At 44.4% G+C, this 20,208-nt stretch overlaps 2 protein-coding genes across 2 annotated transcripts in view; one reads left to right on the forward strand and one right to left on the reverse strand.

Moving 5' to 3' along the window:
• Positions 1-1,347: 1,347 nt before the first annotated feature.
• Positions 1,348-12,366, reverse strand: LSM7 (LSM7 homolog, U6 small nuclear RNA and mRNA degradation associated). The gene is made up of 4 exons (XM_007059637.3): positions 12,235-12,366; positions 11,108-11,198; positions 8,468-8,539; positions 1,348-1,740 (listed from the first exon to the last, which is right to left on the reverse strand). The coding sequence occupies exons 1-4, from the start codon at positions 12,238-12,240 to the stop codon at positions 1,598-1,600; spliced, it is 312 nt and encodes a 103-aa protein (XP_007059699.1). The 5' UTR covers positions 12,241-12,366; the 3' UTR covers positions 1,348-1,597.
• Positions 12,367-12,389: 23 nt separating this feature from the next.
• SPPL2B (signal peptide peptidase like 2B) overlaps positions 12,390-20,208 on the forward strand; it is an 83,495-nt gene continuing 75,676 nt past the window's right edge. The window contains 1 exon segment of the mRNA XM_037886004.2: positions 12,390-12,520. Coding sequence (XP_037741932.1) covers positions 12,458-12,520 — 63 coding nt within the window. The 5' untranslated portion in view covers positions 12,390-12,457.

The following is a 20,208-nucleotide window of genomic DNA, read 5'->3' on the forward strand; positions in this document are numbered from 1 at the left end:
AAAGTACCATAATTACAGAAAAGAAGAACTTAAAAAAAATAGATGGCACAGCTTTGATCAAGAACTAGCAAAAGCTTATAAAAACTAAAATCCAACAACTCTTCTCCCTGAAGTTTTACTTATATAAACATACTATTGAATTAATCTGCAACTTCACATATGTATTCAGAGACTGTCAACACTCTAGTGACAAAAAGGGAGATTTAGAAGCCCCCACTCTTCAAAATACAGAGTCCATGCAGCTAAAAAAACAGAGTAATTCTATTTCAACTCCTACCTTAGCAAGACTACATAACCAAGTTCCAATTAAAGAACAAAGTTTACCTTCAAAGCCATGCAAAATCATGTTCAATGGAGCACCCAGACCAAGTTGTGCTTTCACATATATGGACAGCATTGTTATTGATGCTGCATGAGTCAGAAAGAACTCTAGCTGACTTTTATATGTTATGTTGAGTTTACAAGACTGGCTTTCCAGATTAAAATTGATAGGATAGGCACAAGAGCAGCAAACTAGTCTCTTAAGAGCTTTTATTTATTCACAATTGTGCTGAAGTTTTCCCATGTATCATGTATAAAGTTTAGAAATGCATAGTTACAAGTCAACAAGAAGAAATCACAAGTGGAAGTATGAATATGTATGCAAGGTGCAAAGTAACCTAGTACTACTAGACTGCCTGCAGTAGAAAATTAAATTTTAAAATAAGCATACAGGACAAAATCAATGTTCCTTCCCCGTGGTCCAATCTGCTATATAGAAGAAAACAGGTAACTTCAGTAGGTTTTAGGTCACTCAGCCAAGCCTGAAATTTTCTGAGGCCACTCAACACAGATGTCTCTAGGGAAGACTGACTTTACAAATTTCACCAAAGGCAAGGTTTGGAACAAGAGCCAGAAATTGATAAGATTCCCTCCTTAGCTCTGGTGTTTATAAAGAATGGTAACAAGTCAGTAAATACTCAAATTCATTTCCCTATAAGTATCCGAGTGGGCAGGCAGATAAGAAATCACTAGTACAGAACCTAAGATGCTCTGTGGAATGGTCCCTGCCTGTAAATTCTGCTGCGTAGAGGAAAGAAAAGAGAATTGGAAAAAACAGACCTGAAGAAGAGCTCTGCGTAAGCTTGTCTCTCACTAACAGACATTGGTCCAGTAAAAGATATTACCTCACCCACTTTGTCTCCCTACTATGAAAACTTGGTTTTGGGGGTATTTAGTTAGTCTTTTAGATTCAATCTTCATGCATGCCTGCTGGCTACCACTACTATTAGTTCCAAGCAGTCATTTTAAACCCAGAATAGAGAAAGGGATGCCTGAACCATTTAAGACTTCAATTTGAACACTGACTAGAGCAGTAATGAAGTTTTTCTTTATTGAACAAAATTAGATCTTATTTTGCAGTCGTCATTCCGTGTTCCTGCTATCACCGGTGGCAAATGACAAAGTAAAAAGGTCAAGGTCCTTCTGCCCCTTATAAAATGAACATTAAAAAAACCAAACAAACAATCTATTCCCCAAAATGGGAAGGTTTCTCATACACTGTTCATTATCTCCAATGATTTGCAACCTTGAGGTTTCAGTGAGTCCCAAGAAAACGTTAGCCCTCCTGCTGCTGAATGAAAGGGTTTGGAATAGCTTCCATTCCATCTTGTGGACAAATAAGAACCACAGATGTTCCTCTGCAAACCACCAGTCCCAGCTGACGGGTATCCTCTGTTAGTTTGTATTGGTCATCTGGATCTGAAAGTAAACCACCCAGGAGGGCTTAGGGTTACAATGACAGCATAAGGAAAAGAAACAGAATTCAACCAGCTTCAAAGACGTACACAGCTCCCTCCACCCCCAACCCCAGGTTTCTCTGAATTATTTTATAGAGATTAAATTTCCTCTATCACTCTTCATAGAATCATAGGACTAGAAGGGGCCTGGAGAGGTCATCTACTTCAGTCCCCTGCACTAATGGTAGGACTAAGTATTAGTCTTATAACTTCTGATTCCTATTCGTACCTCTTAACACTCACTTTGTTAATCTTCTTTTCTTTCTATATTAAACTCATTTGCACATTAACTATTCTCCTCAAATCTATACCATATTAGCAAGAGTGTGTCTAAGTTCTAAGGTTCAGCATGTTGGTTCTTAACCTGTGAATGACTGGTACTCAGGAATTTCAGGTGATTGAGGGCTGGGCTGTATCTAATTATCCTCAGGATCTCTGAGCCTGTGGGAATCCAAGTATCCACAGAAAAGACCCCTCAAGCTAATAAAAAAAATGTCTAGAGAAGTATGTTATAAAAAACTGGGTGATCAATAAGGAATATTTGTTATGGCACATGGGTTCTATAATGGAGGAAAGAATGATTACTGAAAAAGATTTTAATTCATTCAGAACTGGCAGTTGCCATAGCTGTTAGTAACAGTGACAAGACTAGAGATTCCTTTTTACTCAGTCAGGTAAGCTGAGGACTACAAAAGAAATTCCATTAGTAATTAGAAAAACAAGAATACATGGTAATCGTCATGGGAAAGTATTTTTTCCCCTCCAACAACAGGTTTTTGATCTCATATCTTATTTAAAAAAACAGGTCTTGGAAGTCAGGTTGGGGAGTGCAATCTATCAGCATCCCACCAGAGAGCAAGGAGAGAGAAACAGAGGCCAGCTCTTTCCCTTACACAAATGTGGTAATGTATCTATTCTTTCTGTATTCTGCATAGTGCTGTACTAATCTGATAATTTTTGATGAAATAATTCCAGTGGAGCCTGTTTTTTGACTATCGTGACTCGTTAGTAACTACAAATGTGCAACATACCTTAAAATGAAGTTATTGATAACTGAGGATTCAAAGCTGCACCTATCCTGTGCTATGACAATGACCATGTGTGACAGAATGCACCTATGCCCACACCCTACACACTATTGTAATAATGTTTGTACCATGTGTCCTGCAAGGGATTGCTTGAAAACTCGTAATTTGTTGCCAGTGTTCTGATAAAGCGTGTGTGACAACATTGTATGTGAAGTTATAAGATTGTATGTTATAAGATTCCATTGTATGGTGTTATTAACATATGCTCCAAACTGAGGCTGGCTAACGGGTCTGTCTCAAACAAAGGAATGTGTGTGCTGTTTAATTTGCATTTAAGCAGTAAACAGAGTTATCATATAGGAAGGGTACACAAAGAAACCCCAAATAGGTGAGGAAAAGCAGAAGGGAACATTCTTTCCTACAGACCGTCTCCTGAATCTCAGCTGGAAATGTTTTCTAAGAGGGGGACTGACACTATAAAAATGAGGGACAAACACCCCAAGGCACATCATCTCTCTCTCTGCCCATCAATGCACTGCACCAAAAGGAACAAAGGAAGCAATCAATGAACTGGGGAAGGGGTTCTGTCCTAAGAAGTTGGTCTGTAAGACTGCTGAGTGAGAAAAACTTATGGTGAGAAAAACTTTGCTTTGAATTTAATATAGTTTAAGTTATGCATCAGTTGTGTTTTATTCTTTATTTTTCTTGTAACCATTTTGACTTCTATTCCTCATTACTTGTACTCAACTACAAAAAGATAAGTGTAAAACTTATCCTATTGTTTTATCTAAGCCAGTGTGTTTACACTGAAGTGTCTGTGCATATTATTCCTATTAAAGAAATACAAATTTTATATGACATACATGCGTGGGGGGGGGGGGGGGGGGGGGGAATCTACATCTGGGGGTGCGGTGGGATCACCCTGCAGTAGACCCAAGCTATGGCTGGCTGGCTGGCATGCACATGTGCGCGCATACACACACACACACACACGAGTGACTTGCATAGTGCAGACTATGTGAGCAGTCCAGACTAGAAGCACCCCAGGTTAGCGGGCAGGGATTATATCCTGGGTACATCCAAACTTGTCAAATAAATATATCATAAATGGAAAACAAGGAGAAATTGACAGTAATTAATATAGATCAGAAGTTAACTGTAAATAAAAAATTGATAATGGAAGCAAACGGCCACAAGGAGAAATCTATGACCAGTAGGAGTATTTTTTTAAAAATATTTTATGAACAAAAAGAATAGAATAGATTACTTAATCGCACTGTTAAATTCTAAATAAAATAGTAGAATCTCCATCCTTAGAGGTTTTTAAGGCCTGGCTTGACAAAGCCCTGGCTGGGATTGGTCCTGCTTTGAGCAGGGGATTGGACTAAATGACCTCCTGAGGTCTCTTCCAACCCTAATATTCTATGAATACCAATTGAAATTTACTAAATATTTTTGGATGTTTTTCTACATTTTCAAATATATTGATTTCAATTACAACACAGAATACAAAGTGTACAGTGCTCACTTTATATTATTTTTTTATTACAAATACTTGCACTCTAAAAATGACAAAAGATATTTTTCAATTCACCTCATACAAGTACTGAAGTGCCATCTCTTTATCTTGAAAGTACAACTTAAATGTAGATTTTTTTTGTTATATAACTGCATTCAAAAATAAAAATGTAAAACTTTAGAGTCTACAAGTCTACTCAGTCCTACTTCTTGTTCAGCCAATTGTTAAACAAACAAGTTTGTTTACATTTATGGGAAATAATGCTGCCTGCTTCCTATTTACAATGTCACCAGAAAGTGAGAACAGGCATTTACATGGCACTTTTGTATCTGGCATTGCCAGATCAGCATACGAATGTTTAACCTCTTCACGCTTCGTCCTCTGGAATGGTGGCCATGCTTCCATGCTGATGACACTCATTTTAAAAAAAAAAAAAGTTAATCAATTTGTGACTGAATTCCTCGGGGGAGAATCGTAGGTCTCCGGCTCTGTTTTACCTGCATTCTGCCATATATTTCATGTTATAGCAGTCTCAGATGATGACCCAGCGCATGTTGTTCAAGGACACTTTCACTGCAGATTTGACAAAATGCAAAGAAGGTACCGATGTGAGATTTCTGAAGATAGCTACAGCACTTGACCCAAGGTTTAAGAATCTGAAGTGCTGTCCAAAATCTGAGAGGGATGAGGTGTGGAGAATGCTTTCAGAAGTATTAAAAGAGCAACACTCATATGTCAAAACTACAGAACTCAAACCACCAAAAAGGAAAGTTAACCTTCTGCCGGTGGCATCTGACACAGATAATGAAAATGAAAATGCATCCGTCCGCACTACTCTGGATTGTTATCGAGCAGAACTTATCATCAGCATGGACGCACGCCCTCTGGAATGATGGTTGAAGCATGAAGGAACATATGAATCTTTAGCGCATCTATCACGTAAATATGTTGTGACGCTGGCTACAACAGTGCCAAGTGAATGCCTGTTCTCACTTTCAGGTGACACTGTAAACAAGAAGAAGGCAGCATTATCTCCTGCAAATGTAAACAAACTTGTTTGTCTTAGCGATCGGCTGAACAAGAAGTAGGACTGGGTTGTAGGCGCTAAAGTTTTACATTTACTGGGTTATAGGCGCTAAAGTTTTACATTCTTTTGTTTTTGAGTGCAGTTATTTTTTTGTACACAATTCTACATTTGTAAATTCAACTTTCATGATAAAGAGATTATATTTATTACAAATATTTGTACTGTAAAAAAAATTTAAGTGAGCAATGTACACTTTGTATTCTGTGTTGTAATTGAAATCAATATATTCGAAAATGTAGAAACATCCAAAAACATTTAAATAAATGGTATTTATTATTAACAGTGAGATTAATCACAATTAATTTTTTTAATCGCTTGATAGACCTAATTTTTATTAATGACTTGGAAGAAAAACAAACCCACAAATAAAGTTTGCACATAACACAAAAGTTGGAGGAGTGGTTAATAAAGAAGGTCACTGATTTAGAGAGATCTGGATCAAACTGGGTGCAAGCAGACACTATGCGTTCTACGATGACTAAATGTATGCATCGAGAAGGCCATACATACAAGATGAGGGACTCTACCCTGGGAAGCAGTGACTCTGAAAAAGGTTTGGGGGTCATAGTGGATAATCAGCTGAACATGTGCTCTCAGTTGCATGCTGTGGCCAAAACAGCTAATGCTATCCTGGGATGCATGAACAGGGGAATGTTGAATAGGAGCAGAGAGGTTATTTTACCTCTATATTTGGCACTGGTATGATCATTGCTGGAATACTGTGTCCAGATCTGGCGCCCACAATTCAAGAAGGGTGTTGATAAACTGGAGAGGGTTCAGGGAAGAGCCATGAGAATTATTAAAGGTATAAAAAAACCCATGCCTAATAGTGATAGACTCAAGGAGCTCCTTCTGTATAGCTTAACAAAGACGGTAAAAGGATGACTTGATTACAGTCTACAAGTATCTACTTTGTGAACAAATATTTAATAAGGGACTCTTCAATCAAGTAGAGTAAGGTATAACATGATTTGATGACTGGAAGTTGAAGCTAGACATATTCAGATAAAAAAAATACACGCTTTATTTCCAAACGATGAGAGTAATTAACCCTGTGTTGTGGTGGATTCTCCCTCACTATTTTAGAAAAACATCCAGTCTTGATTTAAAAAGATCTGCTCTAGGAATTATTTTGGGGAAGTTCTATGATACTATGTTATACAGGAGCTCAAACTAGATGATCACAATGACCACTTCTGGCCTTGCAATCTATGAACTTTACTTTGAAGGACATACCATTCAGATCCCTCAAATGGCAGAAATTAAAAGCTCTTACCAAATGAGACACCTAAGAACTGGTGTCCAGATGACAAAAGAACTTCCCAATCCCTAAATCCAAACAGATTCTAGGACCAGTATAGAATAGTCCAAAAACTACAGGAAGACAGACTTTTCCATATATAAATTCCACATTCACCCAAAAATTACATTTGCACATCCGGAGGAGGGAGAAAAATTGTTCTCTTTAACCTCTGAGAAACAATGGGCTTAAATTGCAGCAAAGGCGGTTTAAGTTGGACATTAGGAAAAGCTTCCTGTCAGGGTAGTTAAGCACTGAAATAAATTGCCTAGGGAGGTGGTGGAATCTCCATCGTTGGAGATTTTTAAAAGCAGGTTAGACAAACACACCTGTCTAATGGTCTAGATAATACTTAGTCCTGCCTTGTGTACAGGGCTAGATGACCTCTTCAAGTCCCTTTCAGTCCTACAATTCTATGACTGGACTGCATCAGACATTGGTTAGGGGAACATTCTCTTGTCTGGATACTGCAACATCAAATGCTATACTTTTTTGTAGTCACCACACTTAGCAATTATTTTTAGGATTCCACAGATTTTGTTTTTAAGTCTACTTCTGAAAAATAAAATTTTATTCTAAAACTGTGGCCAACTGGACAGATGATACTTTGTGACACAATAAACATGCATTCTTTTGACCCTGTATACCCCCCTGGAAGTTAGGTCATGAGCATTATGCTGTATCATAGGATATGCTAAAAAACAAGGTAAAGATCATAACACAGCAAGAGTTTTGTTTTTAAACAAAAAAGGGGAAGCAGGGTCAGCTGTAGTGGATCACCTGTTTGTGCTGATGGTAATTTTACAAGAGTGCCCCTGGGTTCATAAGACAGCTAAGACCAGAATTTTCAAAGAAGACTAATGAAATCTCAGTAGGTGCTGGATGTTTAACTCCATTAGCTTCTTTGAAAATCCCAGTCTGAAGGGTTAAAGGCATTTTGTGGGAGGAAGTGACGTCATGCAATTAGCTGCTGTGAATCAGTGTCATAGGTAGTAAGATGATCTGCCCCTTAGCAGTGATTCTTGGTTAAGACTACATTTTAGTCATGGGTATTTTTAGTAAAAGTCATGGACAGGTCACGGGCAGTAAACAAAAATTCACAGGCCCATAACCTGTCTGTGACTTTTACTAAAAACACCCGCCCTGACTAGAACTTGGGTGGGGAGCTGCGGGTGCTCTGGGGGGACGGGACAGTCCGGGAGCACCATGGGTGCTGGGGGAGGTGGCCCAGGAACTCCGCTGGTGCTGGAGGAGGAAGGGGGGGGCCGCGGAGCGTGTCCCACGATCCCTGTTAGTGCTGGGGAGGGGAGGAAGGGGGACCGCAGCGTGTGACCTGGGACCCCGCTACAGCTGGGGGAAGAGGGAGTTGACAGGACTTCCTACCGGCTCCGTCTCTGCAACTCCTAGGTGGCAGAGTCACGGGCCAGGGCAGGGGCTCCACTGCTCCCACAAGTGTCGGCTGCTGCAGCTCCCATTGGCCAGAGACCCTCCGCCGCCTAGAAGCTGCAATGGGGCCCCCTCACCCCAAGGTAAGTGCCCCTCCCCGTGCACTCCCCTACTCCTAGCCTCTCCCACACACCCGAACTGCTGCTACTGGGCTCAACCACTGCAGAAGTCACAGAATCCATGACAGACTTGCAGCCTTATTCCTGGTTATTCAGTTGAGACTAGGGTGTTTTATCTATAAGTGAATCCTTGACATTACAAAATCAGCTTCCATAGTTACTCTAAGCTTTTAGATGGCAGGTTACATACCTCTCATATATTCAATAGTGCCATCAAGCACAAGGTTTAGAAGAGGGTCAAATCCTTTCAAGACTCCGCTAGCTGAAGACCACACACACACAAAAAAAAGTTAGAAACTAAAATACACATTGCTACAGTCTTGTAAAAAAGCAAAAGGAAGAAAAATCCCAAAGCCAAGACGTAAGAAAATAAATTCCTAAATTCCACCCCACTCCCAAACTTCAAAGGGGAAACAAATGGGAGCAGCCACAAAAAGTGCTTGGTCTGGGAGAGAAAGGGAACGGAGGATGCCCTTCTCATCATGTTAAGATGTCATCAGTAAAAACACTGAAGCATGACAAGTTGCTTCTAGAACTTTCAGGTTATTCAGACAATTAAGAAACGAAAAAACCATTTCAAGTAGTGAAACTTTTACGCTCTAGTTTTGTGGTCAGTAGATTAGCACAGCCTTTCATTCACAAAATGAACTGTCCATGTGTTAACTGGAGCAAAAAAGTAGTTGTTTAATAGGATAGTAATTGTTTAATTGACATCATCATCATAAATCAGAGTAGATTGTGTCTGTGCTGGTAAATGTTCATATTTTGATTAACAAAAAAAAAAAAAAAATACCCCACATACTAAGTCCCCCTAAACAGCCCAACGCATCCCATCTCCTGTACATCTTTTCTAGAATGTAAGCTCTTGTGGCACAGGCATTGTCTTCATGTGTATATACTGTAAAGAGCCAAGTACCTGGTTCATGCTAAAGTAGATAGAGTGAAGATTTTGCAAGGCTGGGCAATGAATACATTATGCAGGATCACAAGTTGACTTTCCCACCTTGTAAAAGCCAGTTTTACCATTTGTATTACCATAATATCCAAGACCCCCAGTCATGCTAAGACTCCATTGTGCTGGGCACTGTACAAACAAAGAACTAAGAAAATAATCTATGCCCCAAAGAGTTTATAATATAAGGCAGCAGACTAAACTGAGATAGATAGGAGTATAAGGAAATGACGAACCAGCCAGCATGCTAGACAGCGGTATCACTGCACTAATGGGCTAACTGTTATCAAGTTCTTTATAGGCATCACAGCAAAGGAGAGTTTTAAAGAGATTTGAAGCAGGATAATGAGACAGTTTTATGTGGGTTTTTGGTGAGCAACTCCCACAAGTGAGGGGCAGCATGGAAGAAAGCATGAAAATGCTTGTTTGAAAATTTAACAAGTGGGTGATGGAGACTGGCATCTTTGGGTAATGAGAGAGGTGAATCAATATTTCGATACTGAATGAGACATGATAGGTAGACCACGGATAGGTTGTCAAGGGCCCTGAAAGTGAAGACAAGATGTTTGATGTGTTAGAGAAAGGGAGTCATAGTTGAGGGATGCAAAGAGAAGGGTGATGTGGTGAAAGCAATGGGCTGGGAGAATGATCTTTGCGGCAGCATTCTGAATTGATACAGGGCAAGACAGAATGTGTCAAGGTCAGAGAAAAAAGGATGTGGTAGTAATTGAGACATGAGGTGATGAGAGCCTGGACAAGAGTTTTAGCTGCTTGGATGCATATGGCTGGTAAGGCCATATCTTAAGAGATGTTATGCAGAAAGAATCTCCAATATTTAGATGCATCACCTAGATATAGAGTGCCTAAACAGAGGTTTCAGTAAAAAAGGATAGGCCTGTGACATGGGCATGAGTGACAGGCAGAATAGTGATGTTGCTTGCAGTGACAGAGAAAGAAGGTGGGGGGAGAAGGCTTGAGGAGAAGATTAAGAGCTCTGTTAACCACACTGAAAGGATGGATGGCTAGACATCCATGGGGAGATGACAGAGAGACAGGCACAGATTTTAGTTTGAACAGAAGAACAAAAGTTGGGAGTAGAGAGTTAGATCTGAGAGATGAGCACAGAGACAGTAGCTGAATTTGTGTTTGAGAATGAGTCTACTCAGAGATAAGGTGTGTTGAAAGAGAAAGGGACCAAGAAGAGAGCCCTATGGAAGTTCTTCTTCCCCAACTGGAGTGTGGGGGGGAGGAGGAGGATCATCCAATGGACATGCTTAAGGAGCAATTAGAGAGGCAGGAGGAGAACCAGGAGAGGACAGTCACAAAAGCCAGGGTAGGACAAGATTTAAAAAACAAACAAACAAACAAAAAACAACAACATGGTCAAAGGTGAATGACAAGTTAAGGAGGAAGACAATGGAGTACTGGTTCAGAGTTTTGGCTAGGAAAAGGTCATTAGAGATTTTGGTGAGAGCAGTTTCAGTTGAGTGCAAGGGGTGGAAGCCAGATTGGAGAGTCTTGGACTGAATTGGAGGAGCAGCTTCAGACAGCAATTGTAGACAGGCATTCAACAAGCTTAGAGATAAGAGGGAGAAGGGAAACAAAGAAAGTGGGGAACAAGGATGAGATTTTTAAGACAGCAGAAACAGATTTGTTTTGTGAGATGAAAGAACAGAGGAGAGTGAGAGGTTAAGGAGAAGAATAAGGGAGAGGGGGAGATAAGAGTGACACCAGGGAGCTCTAAAGATGCAGTGGTGTTACTGGAGCATGTGGAGGGATTACAGGAGGCAAAAAGCAGTTACGATTAGGGATGTGGGATTCATTATACCACAAATGTGTGATGATCTGCAAACCAGCATAGTTCAGATTGAAACTTACCTTCCCTACCACCTTGGAATTTTACTCGAATTGTTTTGTCAATGTATTTTGAGAGATCCAAGATGCTCTCTTTCTTCTTCTTCTCTTTATCCTACGGGGAGGAAAAGGAAGCAGAGCTAACATAACTAAAAAGTAAACCAGAACCATCTCTTGGTTACATGTTTGGCCAGAGCTTGGCACAAAGGGGTCCTGCAATACAAATAATTAATAATACATTACTAATAGTTAGAAGAAGAATGGTGAAAGTGTTCCCTGCTTAATTGCAAGGGAGCTCATCAGCATAAACTACTGGTGCCTTCAAATTACAGATTAGCCCATGGAAACTTAAAGTCCCCATAAACATACCTTCGTTTGGATCTAGACAGACTCTTGCATGAATTTTAGGCCATGCAAAATGCAACCTGCTTCATCAGGCAGGCCCTTCAAACTCTGGAGTATAATGTACACACCAAACCATCCACCCATCCCACCACATAACACCCTTGCCAAACTGAGGGAGTATTCAAGCAATAGCTTAATCTCTAAATGGAGCCATAAAACTCTGACACCTCAACACGCTAGGTTCAGGAACGACAGTAGCGATTTGCAGCGATAGATTATAAGAGTCTACACAGCTAGTCCAAACCTTTGGGTAAGGGGACTTTCAGTGTACTAGATTCTTCTCCATCAGTGATAACTTGAAAGTTACACTCTGGTTTGCGGCTCTACGGCGCCGCTGTGCGTTTGGCATTTACCTCAGCTCGTGCCAGACCCGACACTTGCGGCGCTGCGCCCGCAAGGCGGCTCGGCCTTCGCCCCGCACGCGCCGCAGCCGGGTGCTCGCCAGGGCAGGTCTGGCCGCGGGACCCCGGGCGGACTCACCTCCGCTCGCACCCACGCCGCCCAAGCCCCCCGCACGGCTTCCCTCGCCCCTGGCCCGCCGCACGCACGGAGGGGCGGAGCTCGCCGGCCGACCGGCCCCTCGCAGGCCGCGGGGGCAGAGTTCCCACAGCCTCCTCCCGCTCGCTCAGGCGAGGGAGCTCGGCGGGCTGCTCCGCGAGCCTCCCCGCCAGAGCTAACCCCGCCCCGCCCCGGCGCTCGGGGAGTCACGGACAGGGTAGTCCGGCCCCGGCTCTCCCGCTACTCACCGCCATTTTGCACCCACCAAGCGGCTCAGCCCGCTGCTCTTTCGCCCCGCCACTTCCGGAGCTTGGGTCACAGCCCCGCCCTCTCGTTGGCCGCTTCGCCCGCTTTGGCCCCTCCCAGAGGCGGGACTTCCGGGCCGAGGGGCCGGGTTGCTGGGTAACAGGCCGGAGCGGTGTCAGTCCCCCGCGCCGCTCACGAGCGAGTGGGGCTACGGCGGCGCTGGGGATGGCGGCGGCGGCGTTGACAAGCCGGGTCCAGCCTGGGTTGCTCCTGCTCCTTGTCGCTCAGGTGAGTCCCTGGCTCCGCCTCCCGACACGGGACAGAGGCGGAGCGCTCTAGGCCCCGCTACCCCTTCCTGGGCCCCGGGGCAGCCCGCGGCTCCTTCCCACCGCCCCGAGGCAGCGCGCAGGGCTCCTTCCCTCTGTGGCCGCCGCGCGGCGCGCCCCGCCCCGGTGCTGTCGGTGCGGGACTCCGCCTTGCGAGCGGGCTCCTCCCGCCCGGCAGAGCCCCTCGGTCCTGGGCTGTCTTCGTCCCGCAGCCCCTCGCGGCCTTCGGGCGGGCTCCAGCTGCCTCTCCGGCGCTGCAGCCCGCACCCAGGGGCAGGCGAATCCCCGTCTGTCGCAGGGAACAGCCAGGTCCTTGGCTCCCAGCCCTGCCCCGGACGGGGGTCTCGCTGCGCACCCAGCGGAGGGCTCTGAGAGCAGCGGTGTTTGACTGCGACCTGCGCTTCCTAGCAGGCCACCTGGGCTCGCTGCCGCAGCTGGTCGCACTAGGCGCTTCCTGAACGAAGGACTTCCGAGTCGACAGGCACTTTCAGTGCCCGATGTCTGTTCAAGACCAGTCAAGCTGCCATGTCCCTGATTTGTAGGAAGCTGTGAAAACCATATCCCTGCACTACACAGAGATAGACAATAAACTTGGAGACATCTGCAAAATGGGGTTCAGGTACAAAGACAGGCTGCAATAATAAAACTACAGTAAGGCTATGTCTATACTACCACTTAAGTTGGTATAACTTATGTCTCTCAGCCCTGGTCTCTGCTGGGCGGGAGTCGATGTAAGGTACGCAACTTCAGCGATGAGAAGAGTATTGCTGAAGTCGACGTACCTAGATCGACTTACTGTGGCGGCGTCACGGCGGTGAGTCGACTGCCGCCGCTCCCGTTTTGGAGCCGCTTGTGCCTCTCGTGGCGCTGGAGTTCCGGAGTCAACGGGAGAGCACTCGGGGATCGATTTATCGCGTCTAGACTAGACGCGATATATCGACCCCCAATATATCAATCGCTACCCGCCGATCCAGCGGGTAGTGTAGACCTACCCTCAGGGTGTGAATATGTCACCCCCTTAAGTGACATAAATTACATCGACCTAAGCACTTGTGTGGACAGTGCTATGCTGGCAGAAGAGCTTTTCCTGAAGATTTAGCTACCGCAGCTCTTTGGGGGTGGATTAATTAAGTCAATGGGAGAACTTTCTTCCATCGGTTTACAGCGGCTACGCTAGAGAGTTTACTGCGGTGCTGCTGCATCAGTAGCCTAAATGTGGGAGGGAAGAGAGACCAATTCCATTAGTAAGCCAAACTGGGACTTCAGTAAGTCTCTCTTGCCCATCATGCCATATACATTTTGGGATTACCCATTACTATTTTCTTAAGGCTGGTCTACGCTACATAGGTAGACATAATGCAGCTTATGTAGACCCAGTTATGTCAGTGTCTACACTATAGCCTTCCTCCCACTGACTTAAGTGCCCTACTACACCAATATAATAACTCCACTTCCATGAGAGGTGTAAGGCTTATGTTGGGTCCTTGGGTGATGCATGGGCTGTCTTGTCAATTTCATGGCAGGAGCTGTGAAATTGACAAGAAAGCCCCTGCTTCCCTGGAGAGCTTGGTGGCTGGACCCTGCTGTGGCTGGGAGTCAGGGCCAGAAGCCGGGGTGGCTTTGGATCCCTCTCCCAGCTGGGAGCCAGGACCAGGAGCTGGGGCAGCCCCCTGCCCACTTCCTGCTGGGAGCCCAGCAGCCTTGTCAATTTCACAGCAGGAAAGGGGGGCAGCCCCCCGGGAGCCTGTGGGGTAGCTAGCCTCCCGGCAGGGAGCTATCAATGGAGCTGAGAACCAGGCTCTCAGCTTTCCACACTGCTCCTGTTAGGTTGGTGGTTAGGACGTGCACCACTGTCCCAGGGAGGATATTCACCACCGCAGTAATTAGTGGCTGTAAGTCAACCTAATATACGTCAACTTAGGTCTGTAGTGTAGACATACCTTTAGTGTTGACGAAACCATGTCTTTCTCATAGTTCCTGAAAACATAGTCTTTCTGTCCCACTCATGGGAGTCCTGCCTGTGTACTCTGCAGAGAAGGTGATGTGGATCAGAATACTTAATCCTGCATAAGCACACCAGTGGAAATTTTTTCTTGATGTTGTGTCCTGAAATTCTCAGCCTTCTTACATTTTCTAACAAGCACCTTCTTGCTTTCTCCCATGCTACCCGTCACATTTGGGAGGAGCTCCCAATAAACATCAGCACAACAAACTCATTATTCTCCTACAAAACCCCCTTAAAAATTCTCCTTTGCTGTGATGCCTACAAAAAAACCCCAAACAAACTTGACAATGGTTAGGTTGCTGATGTGCTGAGACCACTGCTTATGGTACTGACCATTATTGTCTCTGTTTCCTTGTACTCACCCACCTGTCTGCAACCATTTGTCGTATATTGTCTTATACTTAGCCCATACCCCAAAGAGCTTACAGTCTATCTTTTTTTGTTCTGAGTTTGTATGATGCCTAAATACAATGGGATCATAATCAATGTTCCCTCTAATTTTTTCCATCCATGTGCTGAATGAATTTTGTTATGGGCACCAGTATCAAGGTAATGGGCAGATGTGCACCACCAATAGAAACAAAACACCTAGATATAATATATATTTTTTAAAAGTTACCATAGGGATAATTACTCCAGCCAGGATGGGTTAGGCATTTTAGAACTCAAAAAAATAAATTTACGCATAAGAGAGAAATAAAATTATGAAATGCATTGACCAGTCAAAAACCTAAAATAACAGCACTTTGAAAGAATAAAATTAGAGAGAGATATGTAAAAAGAAAAGGAGTACTTGTGGTATCTTAGAGACTAACAAATTTATTAGAGCATAAGCTTTTGTGAGCTCCAGCTCACTTCATCGGATGTAGCTCACGAAAGCTTATGCTCTAATACATTTGTTAGTCTCTAAGGTGCCACAAGTCCTCCTTTTCTTTTTAAGGATACAGACTAACACGGCTGCTACTCTGAAACCAGAGAATATATGTGCATTGCAGGAAGTACCAAGCAGTAATGACAACACAAGTATGTGTTGGGAGGTGAGTGTGAAAGAGACAGTGTGTGTGTGTAAGTGAGAGAGAGAGAGAGACAGAATGTGTGAGCACTGGCTGTTGGGGAAGTCTATGAGAGACCCTGCGCTGTCTCTTTAAGGCACTCACACCAGAAGGCTCAGGCTGAGCTCTCCGCTCCTGAGCCCTGTCCCCTCTCCCCTGCTCTGCAGAGATAGGGTACATGCGCAGGGTGGCACCCTGACATCAGTGCCCCCCTTCCCTTCCAGTACCCCCACTCTGCACAGCAAGCAGGAGTGTCCTGGGAGCAGCTGGCCATGGACTCCAAGGCAGAGGGCAGGAGCTACGCGCACCTGAATGCACAAGCCTCCATGTGTGGCTCTGCTAATCAAGTGCACGGCACTCCTGGGCGGCCGCGTGACCACGCAGCTCTGAGAGGACACAGGTCATAGTCCATGACTTGGGCTTCCTAGGTGCTATGATAATATTAATAAATAACCCTAGTAGCTCATTAAAGATACGTCAGGGGAACTGTTAAGGGTACAAAACAGTCGTACTGATTGTTATCATGAAGCAAGTTTTGTGCAGATATTGTCTCTTGAGTAACATCTGGATATTATGAGGAAAATCACTCTCTTTGCCTTCTTAATATGACTTAAATTCTCCTGGAATTTTGTTATGGATGTTCAGAGAATAATATCAAGTAAAACAGATCCTGCCTCAGTCACAGTTCAGGGCAACTGCACCTTTATTTCCCCTCGGGGTCCAGCAATGGCACCGATTCTCAGGCTTCCAGCTCCCCAGCTGTTGCCTTTCTTGGTGGAGCTCCTTGTTTCTCTTTCTTCCAACTGGAGTATTTCCAGGCTGCACAGTTTCCTGCCTTCACTGTGTATTTTCTAGCACAGACAGGTTGCCTAAAGACAGTATTTGCTCTCTCTTTAGAGATGGTTAACAAGTGTAATTGCAACAGATATGTTGCCACACATCACTTCCTATGCAAGCCTACTTTATCCCTAAAGTGAAAAGCATTACAGAGAGAACATTAAAAACCATAGCAGAACCCACATGCATGCTATTAAACTTATCAGAATTACCCCCACCCCTAACAGAGATTCTGGCAGGAACAGTCCTTCAAACTTTCACCCAAAGGAATTCTGAAAATCTTGGCGGCGGGAGGGGAGAGAGTAGTTAGGGAATCCAAAGGCTTGATGATGGAGGGAAGTACATTAGCATCCATCCTCTCTACTAGATAATGTACATACAGTGTGACAGTAACACATACTGTTTTAATACAAAGATATTAACCCTAATTCAAGATTCCTCTGAGCTAATGGCTCTTTCAGTTAGGGCAAGTCAGTTTCATAGCCAACAGTACACAACGGAGTAATGTGCTCAGCATCACATCCAACCAGCTTTGACTGGCTCCCATTTTGCAGCTGGCAATTCAGTGTGTGATCAAGTGAGACTTGAACTCACAACCTTCACAATTGTTGTCAAGGGTCTTAACTGCTCAGCTACCATACCTCAAAGCTAATACCCAACTGGGGACTTGAAATGTAGCCCCTCAGATTAAAAGTCTGATGCTATACTAACTGAGCTATCCAGACTCATTAATTCAATAAAGTTTATCTGAATTCCATAAGGTTTGTTCAGGAAATTACATGATATTGTCAGTATGTCACTGGATCTTGTTATGGGTGTTCAGAGAATAGTACAAAGTAAAACAGATCCTGCCTTTAATTTAGATGTGTCAGAAGATGAAGACATGGTATTCTGAGGAGCAAGCCATTGAGGAGAGAAGCTGGTAATAAACGTAAAAGGATGTTTTTTTCTAACTGCCAGCCTTAGATTCTCCCTGGGGTCCTAGAGTCAAGCCCAATTCTTACCACCTTAAGTATCATCACGGGAACGGCGAACCGCAGCCACTGGGAGCTGCGGGGGACTGTGCCTGCGGACGGTCAACGTAAACAAAATGTCTTGCGGCCCACCAGTAGATTACCCTGATGGGCCGCATGCTGAAGGGTTGCCGACCCCTACCTTAATGCATCCTTAACTGAAGTTTTCCACAGACCATGCACAACAGCAGAGGACCAAATCATGGAAATAGTCTAAAAATGGATGTGCAGCTTACCTTTGTCACACATGTAGGTGCGTGCATGCTCCTTGCAACTCTTTCTTACGGTCCCTTTTGTTATCTCAAAGAATATTCATTACAGATGGTGTGTATATTTTCTTCCTTCTTTTAAATAGTGTGATAGGTCTCACTCAGCTCTCAAACTGCAATTTGTTTGTTTGATCAGTGTCAGCTACAAATTAAGTACTGTTGATTCACTGAAAGCATCAGAAATATTATATGAAAATAGGCTAAAAGAAGCAGGAAAAAGGAACAATAAATGGAGCTTGAGTCCATGAATTATGGTAGGCCTTGGAGTACTTCTCAGTATAGGGGGATATGGCTTCAGTCAGTACAGACCTTTGTGGAAATGGCCCTAAAACTCTTTCTGTTGGTGTACTCTGTGGCAAGATGGGCTGGTGCCAAACCAGGGATGTGTGTGCTGTTTGTCACTCCATTGCATTTGGAAACCCAATTGCTTCAAAATCATCTGTGGTCCTGCACATTACCAAGAGTCACAGCCCTCTGTAGTTGGAGAGGATTAATGGCCCTGCACACTTGCATGACAGTGGCCTCCATGGTGTGTTTCCCGACTCCAAATTGATTTCCTGCTGACCAGTAGCAATCTGGTGTTGTAAGTTTCTAGAGTGCCATCACCACTCGCTTCTCCACTGTCAGTGCAGCTCTCATTCTGGTGTCCCTGCGCTGGAGGGCTGGGACGAGCTCAGCACACAGATCTAGGAACATGGCTGTGCGCGTCTGAAAGTTCTGCAGCTGCTGCTCATCATCCCTAACCTGCATTACCCTGCGATGCAACCAGTCAGAGCTTGTTTCTCAGGCCCGGGCTCCATCTGCAGCTGCTCCGTGAATGCCACCAACAACCTTGAATTGTTTTTTGCTATGTCCCACAGCAAACTGTCCTCCAAGGAATAATAATTTTCCCTACTCGTTCAGTTTTTCTTGCAGCTCCACAAATACTACAGGACTGTGCTCCCTGAGCTTTCAACGCTCATGACAAAGCCCTGGCTGGGATGATTTAGTTGGGGTTGGTCCTGCTTTGAGCAGGGGGTTGGACTAGATGACCTTCTGAGGTCTCTTCCAAACCTAATCTTACTGTGATTCTATGACAATAGTGCAGAACTATGCAGGCTCCATGCTTTTGTCAGAGATGGCAGACAGCGAGGAGGGCCACGCAGGTTTGTGGGATTTTTAGGAAAAAAAAGTGTGAAAATAATGGGATATAGATAACACTATGGGATGGAGATAGTTGCAAACTGGAAGTTGACCTCATGCTCCCAGTCACCCTTACATGACTCATTTTGGCCCTATCATGCATTGCCAGAACTTTGCAAAAGGCAGGGTGCTAGATGGTGAGTTGCACAGAGGGATACTGACCCAAGGTGCAATACACTCTGCATTGATACAGGTTTCAGACACAAGGAGCCATGTATGCATTTGCACAAGCGTTGTACTAACTGCAGTGGCTGTATGCTAATGTAATTCTGAGTCAATATAACTTGATCTCAGGCTTTGTGAATCTACATCCTTTTCCAGGTACAGCAATGCTCATTGTCACCAAACCTAAGTTCCTTTGTGAAGCTCCTACTCTCTACAGGGGTTTTGTGAGGATAGATGCATTAAAGATTGTGAGGCATTCAGATACTACAGAGGGGGCAAGGAGAGGGACTCAGACCCCTCCTCCCAGAGGGGTAGGTCTCTTCCCCACTTCAGACAGAGGCAAGAAGGTGTAGAGCAGAGTTCCCTGTGATCTTGGCACATACTGTGAGGGACCAGAGGTCTGGAACCCTGGTCCATAGTGCTCTTAAGTGTTAGTAAGTTCCAGCCTGCCACCAAGTGACCTGTTAACAGTTGCCAGAACCAGAAGCTCAATTCCAACAGAGGACTCCAGTCGTGGGATCTGATTGGCAGAACTCTGGGGCTACTGGTTGGTTCCCTGTTTTTATTTAAATGAAGCACAGGACCAGGAAGTTGTCCACGCGAGTTGGTTTCCCCTGCTTGGGACTGCTTCCCTTGCGCTACCTGCTCCTACAGCCTGACTCTCATTAACTGGTAACCTCACCATGCCTGCCTCCTGACATCTGGCTCAGTCTGCCTTCTGGGATATCTCAGACTCTGATCTCCTGGTATCTGACCTGGCCTGACTTCCAACTCCTGTTCTGACCACTAGGTAAGATGCCCACTTCCCGGTTGTGACAGTTTGCATGGACCACTTACACCACAGGAATGAGCCTGGTGCCAGCAGAATGGATCTGGCTAATCCTACGGGAGCACTGGACATATTTGAGTGAGCTGCCTGCCTTCAGGTGGACAACCAAGCCCTGCAGACATGGGTTGTCCAAGTGACCTCAGAGAACCAGTTATTGCAGGAGCAAGTCAGACAGTTGCAAGCTGAAAATGCCGCACTCCAGACATGGCTCGCAGAGCCCTGTTTCCCAGTCCATCTTCTGGAATGGTTTGATGGTAATTGCCAGTGATTCCAGGGTTTTATAAACCAGTGCCGCTTC

Source organism: Chelonia mydas, chromosome 25, assembly GCF_015237465.2.
Source record: "Chelonia mydas isolate rCheMyd1 chromosome 25, rCheMyd1.pri.v2, whole genome shotgun sequence".
NCBI lineage: Eukaryota > Metazoa > Chordata > Testudines > Cheloniidae > Chelonia > Chelonia mydas.